Here is a 19,046-nt window from a genome sequence, read left to right on the forward strand (position 1 = left end):
ACAAAGTTCAAAATCATAGCACCAAAAAAATAGTAAGAGGTGCGATGAATTAAAATGTATGTTTTAACTTGATTTAATTTGTACAGAAGTTTACTCAGTTGACTGGGTAAAGTTTATTTCTAGTCACGCACACAGCATCCACTTTGTACTACCACGATATCTGCTGCATCGTTGATGATGCAGCAGTAGCTCTGACAGAATTAACGTGTTGAATGCCCGTTCGTTATACCCGCTGGCACGAAGAAAAGGTGGACGAAGCAGATGTCTTTTGCGATCTTATTTTATACATTTGGCTTGCGAAAAGATCTTCTCAATAATGTCACACAAGAAGGCAACCTCGTCATCTGAGAATTAAGAGTCAACGTCTGCCGCGACATTCTGCAGATTGGATTTAGAAATAGAACCGGGAAGTTGGTTGGGGAAAACGGCTCTGCATTAAAACTCCAAAAATGTACCGTGCTCGAAACACATCGTACCGCCACAAGCAGCTCTCCCAGCACCCGTAAATTGCCACCGAAACTCCCACCACTGGCAGACTCTGGAGTGGATGTTTTTGTTTCGTTCCCAGATAAACAGGATCGTTCGGCTCGTTTTGCCTTGAGCGTTTGGAAGGGACATTTGGAACAGATGAAAGATCGGTTGCTCTGGCAACGAAGTCAAACTGTTTCAGTGAAGTTTTAGGACATAATTTTTATTTTATGGTTGACGATGGCGTCTTCAAGAATCGCCAAGGGGAAGACCCTGAAACGGACCGGCTCGTCTGGGAAGTTAAAAGACCTTCCTCCGCCAGATACCCCAGGTGAACGGAAGTATAAACTGGACGATCTACAAATGTTGTCTACTGTTGGTAAGTTGGGAGTTGAAAAGTTTGATTCTGCATTGCAACTTTTTGTGTCAATAATCTTTTAATTTTATCATGAAATTGAAAGTATAATTGTTAATATAAATGATTAATTAAGAAAATATTGAAGATGAAGGTATCCTAATTATTATTAATCATGTAATTGATAAATTAAGAAAATATTATATCTTAAAATGCAAACTGCTTACAATACAATCTAAAATGACCTGCGGTAAAAATGCTAAACAAATAGTTAGTGGCCTGACGTTCCGACCCCAGCAAAATCTTTCTTGATGGCTGACATGACATGCTCATCAATGACAATACCCAGGACAGTTTCACCAATTCTGATTGGTCAACAGGTCAAGAGGAGGTCAAGTGGCCGTGGGTAAACACGCGATATAATAAACATGGTGAGAAGTCTTTAACCAGGATGCGTGGTGCTCAAGCTTTCGTGTAGCGTGCAAGCTTTTGCATTTCACCAGTTTAGTCCTAACGCAATTAAAATATGAAAAAAAACAACGAATAAAGTTCAGTTTCACCTGGGTCGGAGAGGTTTCCCAAGTTGTTTCCAAAACCTTCAGCCATTCATTGTAACTCAACACCCAATGTTTAGATAGCAGATGTTTTTCTTAGCTCTAGGTCAAATTTGGATGAGGGACTTTTGTACACTAGGCCTACACCAGACCAGATGTAATGTTTTAGAATGTTAGATTTTAAGGCAACATCAAGAATGAGAAACTCGGCAAAAGAAGCTTGAGTCGACGCACCACATCAATTACTGTGAAAGATGATTTTAAAAAAACACAAGATAAAGTTTCAACATCAAGTTTCAATCTAATTGAAGATAAATGTCGTTTAAATGACACTACAATCAGTGTGGGTTTACTTCACACAGAAGTAGACAGATCAAATCCCCCTCCAACATTCCCAAAGTGTATCGTCCGAACTACCCGGGCTTCGGACTGGTTGCCCACAGTTACCAAGATGTTCTCTTTGCTCAGTATGTAACAACAAACAAAGTGTCAAAACGAGGTGATCCCCTCCTCACAGGCCTTGCCTACCCATGCCTGGATCTTCCTTCCCTAGGCCCTCGCTGAATTCCCTGAATTCCAGCACTCCTTGGTCTAGGAAGAAGACATCAAGAACCCCTCTTTCTCTCTAGAGGAATGGAATTTTCTCCTCGGCCCCCCCCCCCCTCCTCACCCCAGGGTCAGTTTGATGCACTTATTACATGACGCTCATTAGGAGGAATGTCCGTGTCAGCTCGCATCCAGAGGGCTTAATCAATTTAATATCTAGTTGATTGAGAAAAATCATCTTGATTACTTAGGCCAACCGCTCATGCAAGAAAACAATTTACTCTGAAGTTAAATAATAATGACAACATTTTGTTCTTAAAGGTGTTTTACAGGATTGGTTAAGAGCTGAAAAAATAGTTGCAGACAGTGCTCATGTTCTGTCTGATCAACAATTGTATAATGTACATGAGAGACACAAACCTGTAAAAATGGCCTTAAAGGCAGTGGACACTATTGGTAATTACTCAAATATTGATTAGCATAAAACCTTTCTTGGTGACGAGTAATGGGGAGAGGTTGATAGTATAAAACATTGTGAGAAACGGCTCCCTCTAAAATGGAGTAGTTTTCGGAAAGAAGTAATTTTCCACGAATTTGATTTCGAGACCTCAAGTTTAGAATTTGAGGTATCGAAATCAAGCATCTGAAAGCACACAACTTTGTGTGACAAGGGTGTTTTTTCTTTCATCATTATCAGGCAACTTCGATGACCAATTGAGCTCAAAATTTCACAGGTTTGTTATTTTATGCTTATGTTGAGATACACCTAGTGAGAAGACTGGTCTTTGACAATTACCAATAGTGTCCACTGCCTTTAATCCAATGTGTGAGTCAGGACAGAAGAAAATAGTGAACAATCAGCCTCACTAGTTTTAGCATGTATAATTTTGTTTGAAACGACAGCTGCTTTATGTTGTAGCAACCAAACTGTTATGAAAAGTTTTGGATAGGTTTCTTTAAAGACTCGATGGACACTATTGGTAATTGTCAAAAACCAGTCTTCTCATTTAGTGTATCTCACATGTATGCATAAAATAACGAACCTTTGAAAATTTGAGCTCAATTGGTCATCGAAGTTGCAAGATAACTACAGTATAAAAGAAAAACTCTCCCTTGCCACACGAAGTTGTGTGCTTTCAGATGCTTGATAAACATAAGACAGGTCTATACTATCCAAAGCTGCTGTATTTCTTAAAGGCAGTGGACACTATTGGTAATTGTCAAAGACTAGCCTTCACAGTTGGTGTATCTCAACACATGCATAAAATAACAAACCTGTGAAAATTTGAGCTCAATTGGTCATCAAAGTTGCGAGATAATAATGAAAGAAAAAACACCCTTGTCACACGAAGTTGTGTGCGTTTAGACGGTTGATTTTGAGACCTCAAGTTCTAAATCTGAGGTCTCAAAATCAAATTCGTGGAAAATTACTTCTTTCTCAAAAACTATAGCACTTTAGAGGGAGCCGTTTCTTATAATGTTTTATACCACCAACCTCTCCCCATTACTCTTCATCAAGAACGTTTTTTATGCTAATAATTATTTTGAGTAAACACTAATAGTGTCCACTGCCTTTAACAAACGAGTTTTTCTCAGTGCATACAGACCTTTTAATTAACAGGTGTACTTACATGTAGGTGCTGAAATATTTTAATAGCCAGATTTAACAACAAATACCTAGTTTCAATTCAGTTTCTTTAGTCACAACTTCACAATATTTAGTTTCCAGAATGTCCCACAGTTTTGAAAGATTCTGGTGAGAATCCTGCAATTCATAGGCTGTTAATTTTTAAAAGCAAGAGACCAAAATGTAGTGATGACCCCAAAAACAACAGGCCATTGTACAAACAGATAGACAAACGAAAAGTAATTCAGGCAAGAACACACCTTGGAGGAAGTTCTTCCTCCATGAACACACGTACAAACTTAGCATCATCCCTACGAGGTTACAAAATTAAAATTAGTCCGAAACTGAAACAAAAAAATCGATAAAGGGAATAAAAAATAAAAAGATAGCTACTATTTATTTAAAATATGTTATTTTTTAATGTGCACTTTCAGAAGAATAATACAAAAAAACAAGTCACTATTTGTTCATAGTAGTAGAATGATTTGAATAATACTTATTAGATAATGAAACAGGCTTAAAGCCATTAGACACTTTGGGTAAACAGTAATGTCCAAGGCCCACACTTCGTGTATCACAACTTCTATATGAAATAACAAACCTGTGAAAATTTAGGCTCAATCGGTCATTGGAGTCGTGTTTTATTGTTTTCTCAAAAAGTAAAGCATTTCATGGAAACATATTTCAAGAGAAGTCTTTCGCCATTACCTTCTGTAAACCCTGTAAGTTATTTGTAAGTCTGTGAACTTTTTTTTTCTTTTTTTTTTTCTCGTACTGAAGAAAGTGTCCAACGGCTTTAAAGGTCACTACTGTACACTATTGATAACTATTCCGAATAACTGTTAGCATAAAAACTCACTTGTTTTTCTCCCGACTTGAGCCAGGAGAAAATAACAGGAAAACCTAGATATTACCTGACTCAATTAATTATTCAATAGTTTTAACATTTGAACATTATTATTTTTGTGTAAAGCATAATTACATGGTGAGGTGTTAATAATACAGGACCGCTGGATTGGTTAATTTTGTGCGATTACTGATTACCCAACGCTAAAATCAATGCCCTCGAGCCTGTGATCCGGTGTAAAACATGAACCCTAATGCACGTTTTAATTGTTTGACTTCATCAATGGCGGCCTCATGCAAAGAGTCTGTTTGTGAACTTGCAGGTCTGTTCAGTGTATGCTTCGTTTTTGAAAGGGCAAGGGCACCGCAGCCTTTACATGTACTTGGTAAAGCCTGAGGGCACCCTATAAGGAAATTGTAAATTTCTGCTGTCAGAGCATTTCAAGGGCACCAGGGCAATGACCCGGGGGGCATGGAGGCAATCATCTACATTGCTTTCAGTGAGACCTGGGAATTAGGAGTCTTATCTCGAGTTAGGACGAGTAACTCGTCGTAACTTAGGATTAGTTTTAAGGTCTGCATGCTACAATGCAGGGTTGGGACTCGTCCTAAGTCCTGAAGTTAGGAAGAGTTTTGTGAAATCGACAGCAGGTCTAATACTTCCTTAACTTGTTAGGGAGGGCAAGCTTTATCTATTGTAAAGGGGTGGAATGTTATACTGTGCCCTTTCAAGGGGCAATGACCAGTGGGGCATCGAGGCAATTGCCTAGCCTGTTGCCCAGCTGTGAAGTAGCAGGCCTGAACTTTGGCTAGTATGGATAGATCAGATCAGGGGAGCACATCTTAAAACTGATCAGAAATTTTACCGCTTTTTGATACTTTTTTTTTATATATAAAAATGGATTTCATGATATAGATCGTAATGTAGATAGTACAATTTGAATGAATTTTTAGTAAACATTTGTGAAAGACTTAATGTTTAGCTATATTTTTTAACAATTTAAATTCTTTTTATGATAAAATATTGTTTGTTTGTGAAAAACCAAAATACAGCTCTGCATGCATGATTTTTGTACTTGCCAAGGATAAATATTTGGCTTCATTTAATCATTGTGAGTGTCTGTCCTTGCATTGATTTCAGATTAAACATCTGCGGTGGGTTCACATGTATCTTTTTTCCATTTGAATCCCCCAAGGTCTTGTACATTGGCGTTCTAAGAACTTGCCCCAAGCAGTAATTAACATTTGTTTGACAATGATTGAAAGATTATATTACGGACAAGCTGTTTGAGATAAGACGTAGATACAGAACCCTTGTAATGGGTTGGAATGTCATGACCCGAGCGGTCTAGTGCATCAGACTCAAAGCTCTTGTGTTTCTTGTCAGTAGAGTGTGGGTTCAAGTCCCCTAAGAGCCCAGTCGCTGATTCAACGAAACACTAGGATTAATCCTATCTCAAGTTAGGGCGCTTAAACTCGTCCTAACTAAGGAGCTTAAACGATTTGGGTAGCTTTTCAAAATGTCCATAGATTTACATTAAACTTAAAGGGTTTGAAGATAATGATAGGGGAAAGCTTCCCTTCAAATATTACTTACTGAGGTGCTGTAGTTTTTGAGAAATGAGTAAAACAATGTCATGAAAATACGTTTGTAAATGATTGAAATAATTTTCGTCTCATGAGACGAAAATTATTTTCATGACATTGTTTTACTCCTTTCCCAAAAACTACAGCACCTCAGCACGTAATATTTTCAGGGAAGCTTTCTACTATCATTATCTTCAAACTGTGTATGTTTAGTGTAAATCTGTGAACATCGTGTTTTTTGTCCTACAAAAGTTACATAGACCCTTTAACTCTTCCTAAAGCGTGGTTCGTTCTTCCTGCGAACCAGGCTTTTAAGTATAAACCCGACTTAAAAGTCTTATAAATGATTAATCCTAAGTCAGGAAGAGTTTAGTGAAATCGACGGCAGTACACTGATCACTTAGACTTTCGTTGGGTTTCATTATGTTTTGTTTATTCCTCATGTTCTATTGTATAATGTTTTCAATTTGTGTAGGCGCCTTGATCGGTTTTCTGGAAAAGTGCGCATTAATCCATATTATTATTATTATTATTACTAGCGGGATAGGAGTGATTCTTGCGTATGAAATTCTGCAAATGTAATGTAATTGGAGGGACCCTCACAGGTAATCATTTTGTAGAACTGCAGGCATGCATGCTTCGTTTTTTAAAAGGGCAAGGGCACCAAAGCATTTTGTCCTGGGTAAAGGGCATCCTTTGAGAAAATTGTAAATTTCTACTGGAGAGCATTTGAAGGGCAATGATCAGGGGCATGAAGTCAATCGCCTTTGTTGCCTCTGTGAAGAATCAGCCCTGGAATTGGCTCGGTATTCAATAGTAAACAAATCAGTACGCATTGTTGTTTTGTCTTATAAATGATACAATTTGAGCATGAAAAAGATGGAAGTTGATAGTATAAAACATTGTGAAAACAGCTCCCTCTGAAAAAAATACACTCAATTATTAAAGGCTGCATGCCTGAAGCCATTTATTGGCATCTGAAAGCATACAAATTTGTGCAACAAGGTCGTTTTTTTTTCTTTCATTATTCTCTTGCAAGTTCGATGACCAATTAAGCCCAAATTTATACAATGTTGAGCATGAAAAAGATGGAAGTTGATAGTATGATACATTGCTGATGGAAGTTGATACATTGTGAAAAACTGTTCCCTTGGAAGAAACGTCGTTTTTGAGAAAGAGGTAATTTTACACTCAACTATTAAAAGGCTTCAGGCCTTAAGCCATTTATTGGCATCTGAAAGCATACAAATTTGTGCAACAGGGTTGTTTTTTCTTTCATTATTCCCTTGCAAATTTGATGACCAATTGAGCCCAAATTTTCACAGGCTTGTTATTTTATGCAATATGGTGGGATACACCAAGTGAGAATACTGGTCTTTGGCAATTACCAAAGGTTTCCAGTGCCTTTGAATTGAATTCTGATTTATGTTAACATCCTGAAGAATAATCTGAATATAATAACATTTTATTGGTGTCTGATCAAAACAATAAAAACAGTTTGTATCATGCAAGCTGTTTGTTCTCCCCAGGTATGACTGACCTTTGACATGACCCCTGCATGACCTCCACTATGACTTCAGCTGTTGTCTGAGCCACACAAGTCTGCCATTATTCATTATTTAATGCGCTAAAATGGCGAGTGAATGGGTTCAGCTAAAGGAGTTATCACACAGCAAAGAATTTGTTTTAAAATGTTTGTTGTACAGACATTTTTTAAAAGTGTGCGTATTTTTGTTTGGTAAATGACTCTCAAAATGAATGGCAACAAAAACTTATGAGGTAGGAAGTACAGACAGCTTTGGAACAGTGTACACTATTGGTAATTGTCAAAGACTAGTCTTCACAGTTAATGTATCTCAACATGCATAAAATAACAAACCTGTGAAATGTTGAGCTCAATCGGTCGTCGAAGTGGCGAGATAATAATGAAAGAAAAAACACCCTCCGTCACACAAATTTGTGTGCTTTCTGATGCTTGATTTTAAGACCTCAAGTTTTAAACTTGAGGTCTCGAAATCAAATTCGTGGAAAATTACTGGTTTCTCGAAAACTACGTCACAATGTTTTATACTATCAACCTCTCCCCATTACTCGTACTCAAGAAAGGTTTTATGCTAATAATTATTTTGAGTAATTACCAATAGTGTCCACTGCCTTTAAGAAAAATTTTGGAAAAGACATCACTTTTTGTCTCAAAACTTAATAATGTACGTAAGAAGCATTACCGCAGTAAATAATTTAAAACAAAAGTGCTAATGGCCTGACGTTTTGACCCGTTTCTCGAAGGCTAAATGGGTCGAAATGTCAGGCCATTTTACCTTCTTTTTTTGGCATTTATACCATCGGCCCTTTTGGTTGGTAAATTGTTTGCAACACTCCATTCTTTTTTTCTTGTAAATGACTTCCTTGTAAGTAATTGATCAGTTCAAATTTTTTATACTTTGTTTGTCTTCTGAGAATTTTAAAGCCACTTGACCCAAAACGGAGAAAGTCCCTCAATGATTGTTCGCTAGAGAATCCTGAGCAACAAAACTTAGATCCTTTTATTGGTTACGTCTCTTTTAAATCCTAGATTGCTCTTTTTTTCTGACGATTGATGAATGCACTGAGAGTTAGTAATGGAATGCCAACCTTGTTCAATCAGTCTTGTTAGTTTAACAGTCCCTGGAAAAATGCATTGAAAAAAAGAAAACGCATGCACATTGCATGGCGTGTGTGCAAGGCCGTGGGACCTTTTGACACGTTAAGAGGTAAAAGACCTGTTAGTAATTGTGCTGTTGGTGACACGCTTTTCATGGGGATTATGTAGGATTGGCTGGGTTTGTTTATGGGCAAGAGTAGTTTTTACTATAAAGCCCCTTTCACACGAGAGCAAATTGAATTTAGCAAGGGTCTCTTGCTAAATTGTAGCGTGGTTTTAAAAGTTTGCAAAATGTACCTAGGTGTGAAAGAACCAAAACAAATTCTACGTCCATGTTCTCTTGCAAATTCTTGTCAAACATTGCTATATTTTACAACCATGCTTAAATTTAGCAAGGGACCCCAGTTAAATAGCTGTGATATGAATAGCACTTTATATGGACTATGATCTCGTTGAACGCCATCTTGGTCATGTCCCCTGCCTGTCACAATATAAATGAATTAAGATTGATCGTACTTACCAAAAAAAGGGCTCAGACTATTATTTGCCTGTCCGGGTTTAGATTGATTGAACATTCATTTTGAATGCATGATGTACTCCATCTGGATTCAAAGAAAAAGTATGGAAGCGTGCGAAGATTTATTGTAAAGCTTTTGACAATGAAATGAGAGCTTGTGGTTCTGTTGTTAAAACCCACCAGACATGTGTGGAAGTTGCTTTAAAAGTGCAATTCATAATCTGAAATGACCCCAATCATATAGTTGAGCGCAGTAATCAACCAACTGTGTTTTTATTCATAACCAATTATCTTAAATGTTGTAATAATAATATGGAAGACTTATACAGCGCACATATCTACCGACAAAGTACTCAAGGTGCTGAGTATATATACGTTTATACAGAAAGATAGGTTATTGAAGTTATGAATTCTGAGACCCAATTATAGCACCTTATAAGGGTTTACAAGGTGCTATACCGCAAGGTGCTATTCTGCCACAGCCAGGAACACCAGGGTGAACCCCCTTCTCTTTCTGAATGTGCACTGAATTCTCTAAATTCATTTATGCGTTTACACAACATGGGACCAACGGCTTTGTGTCCCATCCGAAGAACGAAGCAATGGTTAAGTGTCTTGCTTAAATGCTTAAAAGGACACAAGTGTCACGGCTGGGGGATTCAAACCCACACTCTGTTGTCTAAAATCAGCTGATGAATTCTCAATGCTGTCTAGAGTGTATCCAAACTTGGCATCTCTTGCAATGTACTTTGTGGGGTAAAGCTAAAAGGGGGGCAAAGTACAGGCATCCATTTTGAATTATCCAAATTACACAAGGCAGGGTCTGCAGCCGATTTCTTGAAACGCTAGGATTAATCTTATTTCCAGTTAGGATGTTAACTCGTCCTGACTTAGGATGGGCAATGTGTCCTAATGTCTATGGATACGGAACTTAACTCTTCCTAAAGTCCTAAGATTAATCCTAAGTTAGGAAGAGTTTGGTGAAATCGACGGCTGGACACTTAAAGATTGCCCTCTTATCATTTGTTAAGGAAAATGTTTAAATAGCTTGGAGTGGAGAGTGGTTAAGAAATAGCTACCTTGATGGGGAAAATGCCATACCCCCCCCCCCCCACCTAAACCCTGGTTCGGCCGTCCATGATTTGAAATGGTTTATAGAAAAATAGACAATTGCAGCCAAATGCTTAATAACAGTCAAATTTCAATGAGTCAAAATTACAAAGAGTTAAAAAAACAAGAAAACAATAATTTATAGTGAAAACCCAAATATTTGAAAAACAGAACTTCAAAAGGATGACAATAACGGTAGTGTTCAAAGAAGATTTTTTCATGAAACCACTCCTAATTGAGACTACCCAAATCTACATTACAAATAGATGATAGCACTTGATAAGCAGAAAAAAAGCTAATTAACCTCAAGTTTTAAAAGTAATGGCACTGGACACGTTTTGTAATTGCAATGGGCCATATGTTTGACCGCGTGGAATCACTTCCGGGGTATATTCATTCATACCCAAAACAGTTATTAAAGATTGGAACACATTACCACCACAGACATCTAATCCATCACGGACGACAAGACTTTTAAAGGAGCCGTTATAATCCACCTGAAACTACGGCGCAACAAAAGTGACAGAACGCCTATTAATCTGTGCAGGGCGAATCGCGTATACCCCCGGAAGTTAAAAAAAATACTATTTATAGCGCCCTCGCGCGTTCAAAAATAAGGCGCATTGTCATTTAAGTATTTTAAAAAAATGCGAGAATAAATTGTTGCAATGGATGTTGGATAAACTGTCTGGATTTTACAATGTAGAACTGAGAAGTCATCTTGTAGGCCTACAACCATGGAAGAGATTCAAACAAGCTGTTTGCCATCCATGGATGAATGTTTTCTAGATTGTTTATGGGTTGTTGTACCTGTATCGTACAGTATGGAGTCATAGTTGAGATTCCCAGACAGTTTGTCCGGTAAACGATATTTTGTTGATGGAATTCCTCTTCTTATCGGGTTCACACATTGAGATTAAATCAAGTTAAACCGAGCCATCTAGTTCACCGCACCCAAGCTCTGGTGTCGTCAGCATGCACCAGAGTGTGGGTTCGATTCCCAGTCATGACACTTCAAGTGTCCTTGAGCTGAGCAAGGCACTTAACCATAATTAGGAAATCCTCTTCTTACTGAGTGCACACATTGAGATTAAACCAAGATGGCGGGTCATTGCCAAGCCGTCTAGTTCACCGAGCCCATGCTTTGGTGTTGTCAGCAGCAGAGTGTGGGTTCGATTCCCAGTCATGACACTTCAAGTGCCCTTAAGCAAGGCACTTAACCATAATTAGGAAATCCTCTTCTTATTGAGTGCACACATTGAGATTAAACCAAGATGGCGGGTCATTGCCAAGTCGTCTAGTTCACCGCACCCAAGCTCCGGTGTTGTCAGCAGCAGAGTGTGGGTTCGATTCCCAGTCATGACACTTCAAGTGCCCTTAAGCAAGGCACTTAACCATAATTAGGAAATCCTCTTCTTATTGAGTGCACACATTGAGATTAAACCAAGATGGCGGGTCGTTGCCAAGTCGTTTAGTTCACCGAGCCCATGCTTTGGTGTCGTCAGCATGCACCAGAGTGTGGGTTAGATTCCCAGTCATGACACTTCAAGTGTCTTTGAGCAAGGCACTTAATAACCATAAATGCTTCTTAAAAAGTTGGGGATCGGTTGTAAGCTTGGGCAATATCACGATATTATCGAATATCGCGATATTAATTTGGACACGATTTCGATATCAGATGGATTTGGTTTTAATCGAAATATCGATATATCGCGAGATAATCGCGATATATAGATATATCGTTTAATTATCGCGATGTATTTGCTAGCTGAGACATCTTGCACCCCATAGGTTTGGAGTAAAACTAGAAGAATAGGTCATTAGAACACCTCTCTTATACTGTGACTGTCTCTTCTACAACTTTCACTTGGAGTTTTAAGACTGATGATGTAAAATTTCATTCATCGCGATTATATCGAATATCGCGATATATTGTCGGCGATATATCGTGAATAAAATAAATCGATATCGCCCAAGCTTAATCGGTTGTGCATTCTGCTCTACCAGCCAGGCTCCTGTAGTGGATGATACCCATGCCTACATCCGTATGGACTGTTAACAGGGTAACCCTGTTTCAGCCCCAGGAGTATGTAGGTGGCAACGTCTCCCTGGTGATAGTTGATTTGGGTCGATTGCCCAAATTACTCTAGCTTTGCAATCTCTCCATTGGCTTCCTATTCATTCTCGCATCATCTTCAAAATTCTCCTTCAAACATTTCAATGCAGTCTTGGAAGTGGACCAACTTACCTGAAAAATCTACTAACTCCATACACTCCTACTAGAAACCTCCGTTCCGCTAACAAAGACACCCTCGTTATCCCTAAAGTTACCACCAAAGCATATGGTCAACGTAGTTTTCAGTTTGCTGCACCTAACTTATGGAACAATCTCCCTCTACACATCAAACAAGCCACTGCGATCTCAAGTTTCAAGACTCTTCTCAAAACACATCTATTCAAATTATCTTATACTTAATTATTCTTTTGGTTCCTCTGAGCGCTTAGAGACTTTCTTTTGGAGGTGTTGGGCGCTATAGAAATGCGGTTGTTATTATTATTATTATCAGTATAGTATAGACCTTACAGAGTCTGGATACTTTTTACTCAACGTCCACAGATTTACATTAAACTTAAACAGTTTGAAGATATTGATAGTAGAAAGCTTCCTTTAAAATATTACTTGCTGAGGTGCTGTAGTTTTTGAGAAATGAGTTTAAAAATGTCACACAAATTATTTTAGTCTCAGTTTTAGCATGTAAAAATGTATTAACCAGTTTTGGTACATGTAACATACAATAACTGGTTAATATGTTTTTACATGCAAAATAATTTTTGTCTCACTGAGAGTGAGACAAAAATTATTTTTGTGACTTGTTTTTCCCCTCATTTCTCAAAAACTACAGCACATTAGCAAGTAATATTGAAGTATGCTCCAGTGAACAGTGCTGTGTAAAGGAATAGGGATCTAGGCATCACCAAGACAATGGATGGACCCGGCCCGGGGGGGGGGGGGGGAGGGGTGGCTTGGGGAGACTTTTGATGAGTTGTGATGAAGAGTTGAGAATGATAAGTGACAATGTTTTATTGATGTCTTCCCGTGTGTATCCCAGAGTTTTTTATTTTTTATAGAGGTGGTTCAGACACGGTACTTAAGTCGGGTTTTAACTCATGGTTCAATCAACCCGATCGAGTTCAACTCTGTGTGTCTGAACGGTTCTAAGGTAAGACTGAATCTGGTTTAACCCTGAAAAGTTAGACCGTCGAGCTGAGGGGTATCTTTAGACCGCGTCGGGTTTACAACACTCGGACCAACAACTTTGCAAGTTGTAAAGCTGGGGAAACTTTGTAGTGTGTGGTTTTAGTTGTGTTTTTCTTCTCCTAATAAATATGTTTGTGTTCTCATGCTCACCAATCTCAACTGCTTGGATGCATTTTGTCAATGGGTCCCCCCTTGTCAGACCAATGAGGGTGAAAATAAAATAAAACTCTCAGAAGGACCCTGGGTCATGAAAAGGCCGCAGTGCCAAGAAAAGGTAAATGCAACGGACCCATTAACTTGAAGAATAGAAGTTGTAAACATCTTGTAGGAAAACGCCTACTCCTAACCTTTTCATGAAGACAACACTGAGAGCTTTTGAAGCAGCAAGGATCCAATGTACATTGTGAATAATCTCAACTATCGGCGCGATTTTGGGCAGGTTTGCAACGGCCTTTAAGCGCACCGCAGACCTGTGTTTCGTTTTTGAAAGGGCAAGGACACCAAGGCATTTTCTCCTTGGTAAAGGGCACCCTAGCAGGAGATTGTAAATTTCTACTGGAGTATTTCAAGGGCGCCAAGGCAATGACCAGTGGGCATGGAGGCAATCGCCTTCGTTGCCTCCGTGAAGTATTAGGCCTGCGCACGGACTCAAGCTTTGGTGTTGTGGGGTGTCGTGGCCGAGCGGAAAAAAGAGCACTGAACTCAAGCTCTGGTGTTTCTGTTCAGCAGAGTGCGGGTTCGAGTCCGGGTCAAGACACTTGTGTCCATTGAGCAAGTAACTTGTTTCTCTTTACCCATCGGTATAAATGGGTACCTGCGAGGGTGGCGGTTGATATTGTGTATGAAAAAGTCTTTGGAGCGCTACGGTTGCCAAGGTTTTATACTCCCTAGGGAGCTGAGAAAGATTAAAGGGGTGTTATTGGCCCATCGACTAGGGCGCTTATCAATGTAAAGCACATTAAGACGGGTATTTTGAAATGCGCTATGTATTAAGAACTTGTTATTATTATTATTGTTGTTAAGTCCATGAACTCAAGCTCTGGAGTTTCTGACCAGCAGAGTGTAGGTTCGAGTTTCGGTCTTGACACTTAAACCCCTACTAAGCAAGACACTTAACCATGATTGCTTCGTCCTTCAGATCTCTGCTATTTTTCATGCGTTGTAGTCAAATACAAAAAATTTGTGAAGAATATTTCTATTAATTTGCAACAGTCCATAAATATTTCTGTTAACCATACAAGCAGATCCAAACAAGCCATTTGCCACACTCTACTAAGACGGCTCATTTGGTGTAGAGCTAGAATCGAATCACCTTCTACAATAGAAGGCAGGTTCGATTCTAGCTTTAAGTCAATTTGTCTTTGTTCAACCCCAAATTAATGAAGATTTACACAGTCAGTAAATTGTAGCATGGTTGTAAAACTTTATAAAATGTACCTCAAGTGTATCAAAGGACAACAATTGTTTTCCACAAGTTCTCTAGCAAAACTTGATCAAACATTGCTACATTTTACAAACATGCTAAAATTAAGCAAGGGACCCCACTTAAATTGCTGTCATGTGAATAGCACTCTGAAGCTCAGAAAATGTTGGTGTAACTGTAATTGTTTTTCATTATCAAGCTTTGCTTGGCATGGTTCTGGTTGGTCCTTGTTCTATGGTTCCAACATGTCAACAAACTTTATCCCCCAGTGTTACCCTTACTCTACGGTGTTACCACCCACTGTTATTACCAGTGGGAACTTTACCAACACCCAGTCAAAAGAAAAACAAGATTAACTAAAGCTGGCTTTAGCTGTTCTGTTGAGCCCTTACCACTGTATGCTAATCACACATAGGCTGCTCAAGAAGTTAATCCTAGAGGAAGTTGGGTCATTATAGGACATTCTTGTGTAGTAGCTGAGCATCTTTTGGCTGGCATTTCAAGGTGGTTTCGCTAAAGTTCAATTTAAACTGTATGTGTGAACAGGCCTGATACTTCTCAGAGGCAACGAAGGTGATTGCCTCCATGCCCCTTGGTCATTGCCCTGGTGCCCTTGAAATGCTCCAGCAGAAACTTACAATTTTCTCATAGGTTGCCCTTTACCAAAGAGATAATGCCTTGGTGCCTACGCCCTTTCGAAAACGAAGCATACAGGCATGTGTTAGCACTGGACAGTTCATTGTTTTAGGCCTCGTTCTGGCCTTACTTAAAGGGTCTATATAACTTTTGTAGGACAAAAAACACAATGTCCACAGATTTACACTAAACTTACACAGTTTATAGATAATGATAGTAGAAAGCTTCCCTGAAAATATTACTTGCTGAGGTGCTGTAGTTTTTGGGAAATGAGTAAAACAATGTCATGAAAATAATTTTCGTCTCATGAGACGAAAATTATTTTACTCATTTACAAACATATTTTCATGACATTGTTTTACTCATTTCTCAAAAACTACAGCACCCCAGTAAGTAAAATTTGAAGGGAAGCTTTCCACTATCATTATCTTCAAACCCTGTAAGTTTAATGTAAATCTATGGACATTTTGAAAAGGTACCCAAATCCTTTAAGAAGCTACAGTAAGGACGGGTTTCCCATACTTGAGTAATACAGTTGGGACGGCCCAACTATAGCTGGGACAGGGATTGCCCGATAGGAACAGATAGGGACAGTGACAGTGATACTGATAGTGATGTAGATAACCACAAAAAGTTTGACTTCTAAAATGATTTGTTGATCCTCTCAAGTTGTGGTGGGTTTGCATTTTGGCTCGAATGATAAGTAGACTTGTGGACAAGTCAATAACGTACGCGGTAAGATAGTCGAGTTTCAGTGGTGCTCTGCGCGCGAACTGCTGGTTGCGCGACTACTGCGCCCTGCCCGACTTCGAGTAGAAGTCGGCAACCAGCAGTTGGCGCAAGAACAGTGACAACTCGACTGTCTCACCGAGTGTGACCATAAACGACTGTCCACAAGTCTAGTTATGAGTGATAATAAAGGACACTGGACACTACTGGTAATTATCTAAGACCAGTCTTCTCTCTTAGTGTATCTCAACATTATATATGTACAAGATAACAAACCTGTGAAAATTTGAACTCAATCGGTCATCAAAGCTGCGATATGATAATGGAAGAAAAAAACACCCTTGTCACATTAAGTGGTGTGCTTTCAGATGCTTGATTTCGAGACCTCAAAATCTAATTCTGAGGTCTGGAAATCAAAATTTGTGGAAAATTACTTCTTTCTCGAAAACTCTGTCACGTCAGAGGGAGCCGATTATACTATCAACCTATCCCATTACTTGTTACCAAGTAAGGTTTTATGCTAACAATTATTTTGGGTAAATACCAATAGTGTCCACTGCCTTTAAATGTTGAAAGTATTGCAGTTTTGACAATTAGCTGATACATGAAGCTGGAACTCACCAACAAATAAAAGTTGTCGTTAAATACAGCAGACATTATAAATATAGGCCCCTATATATTTGGTTTGCAGTAACACCATGTGTGTATCTACTTGCCAGGTAGAGTGTGTTCTTAAAGAACTGTCTTATTAGACAACAGACATTCCGAGGAAAAAAAACCCCATAAAGTGAATGTATATTGTACCTTGATAAATTGGAGAAAAAACCCTCATAACTTGTACACTATTCGCATGGATACTACACACCCAGCACTGTTCCAAAAATTGCTTCATTGCCCTCCAATAAAAGGGAACTACCACTAGGGGTGAACAACAGCCCTAAAACCTTAAAATCTTGTCTTGTGTGTTGTTCTGTCTGCTTGACTCCACAACACCATAACAGAAACCTCAATTGAGTTGTCCCCACTGCTCTGTTCCCCTGGGGGATAATGAGGGTTAGTGTAATTGTCACCATGGCAACGACAACACACCATTATGGTTATATAGAGGACAAAGTTGGTCATGCTTTCTGTCAAGCGGATTGAGTTGGGTGACAAACGTGTCCGATTACAGAGTTGTTTGTGGGGGGAAGTGGCCTGTTTTGGGGGGTTATTTGGTGCCACGGGGCTTTGATAACTATTCTTGTAGGATGTTAGTTTTATTATCAGCTGATGCTTTCTAAACTATAATGGCCAGCCTTTGAAATCTGAACCAATAGCCACAGTTTTTGATTAGTTGCTTTGTGCCTCTGAAGTAGTTTGGGAGAACAGAAATTGAAAGCTTAGGTGAATGATAATCAGCATTTTCCTAATTAACAGTGGTCTGTGAGCCAAATGCCTGTTACAAACACGAGGACTAGCAGTCTGAATCCACTCCAAGTGGTCCGGCTGTCCAGGGTTGAAAAGAATCACTATTTTGCTTGAGTGAAAATTTAGTGAAAAAGGTACGGACTAGTGAAATGACAAGCTAACTTGCCTGCTGGATAGTTAAAGGATTTGGGTACTTTTTAAAAGTTTTCATTGCTAATAATGTTAACAGTCTCCTGACGATGACTAGAGCAAGCTAGTCGAAACGTTGAGACCAATTTTAAGAACTGGCTCCGCGTCAGTACAGATAATCACGATCCTATAAGCTAAAGTAGAAGTCCTAGCCTATTTCTATACCATCCGCCCAGGTAATAGTTAAAAAGTAGGAAAGTTCTTTTCAGAACTGAGAAGTCTCCCGAACCCCCGAACATCTGCTCCGCGGTAGTAGAATAAAGCAAGACAGTTCTCTAAAGAACAAACTCTACCTGGCAAGTAGATTGATGTCTTTGTTGTTTAATGTTTCCGCTTGTGCTCCTAAACTTTGGAACGCTTTACCTAATAACATCAGATGCTGTAGTTCTCTTCCTTTGTTTAAAAACTTGCTGGAAACTCATTTATTTAAACCCTCATACACTTAGCTCGTTACATGTCTTGACAGTAGATTATTCATTGTATAATTTTTTATTGTGTTCTACATTTCTTTTTGTTGTACATGTATGTATTGTTTTTTTGTGCTTCGCCTCGGAATAGGGTCTTGTACACTAGATAGATGGCGCATTATAAATGCATTATTATTATTATTATATTATGTTGTCGTATCCACGTATTTTGGATTTTAAAACAATTTTAAATTTTGTTTTAATGTTGTATATTTTATACTATATTTAAATTTTTAACTTTTCGTAATGTTGTAAAAATAAAGTTAAGCCTCCTTAAGGCTGTGAAGCTTTTATTTGTGAAATAAACCAATCAGTAATAATTATACAATGTACACATTGATTAGCAAACGAAAACCTTCACTTTGAAGTATTGACATCTAGTTACTGAATGAATTTGTTGGATTTTGCAATCCAATTCTTGTACATTATGAGAGAGATTGGCTGTTGCCAGCTTGGTGTTTATATCCCTTTGTGTGAGCTTTGCTGAGTTCCCTTGTCAGGAAGATCATCTGAACCAACAAAACAAATGCTGTCAGAGAAAATATTGTATGGAGGTATAAACGTTCTTCAAGCCTGTTAAAAATGTGTGCTTAATTACGCATTACCATTTGCCACCGGATTAAAACGGCTTTGTACTCTTTGTGTCAACTCACAAAGGTTTATTGTCTGTTTCAATAGGGATTAT

At 38.6% G+C, this 19,046-nt stretch overlaps 1 protein-coding gene across 1 annotated transcript in view; it reads left to right on the forward strand.

Annotated features, from left to right (window-relative positions):
- Positions 1 to 207: 207 nt before the first annotated feature.
- Positions 208 to 19,046, forward strand: part of LOC139945137 (cAMP-dependent protein kinase catalytic subunit PRKX-like) — a 62,476-nt gene continuing 43,637 nt past the window's right edge. The window contains exon 1 of the mRNA XM_071942415.1: positions 208 to 847. Coding sequence (XP_071798516.1) covers positions 709 to 847 — 139 coding nt within the window. The 5' untranslated portion in view covers positions 208 to 708. The remainder of the gene's footprint in view (positions 848 to 19,046) is intronic.

The sequence above is a fragment of the Asterias amurensis genome, chromosome 12, assembly GCF_032118995.1.
Source record: "Asterias amurensis chromosome 12, ASM3211899v1".
Taxonomy (NCBI): Eukaryota; Metazoa; Echinodermata; class Asteroidea; order Forcipulatida; family Asteriidae; genus Asterias; species Asterias amurensis.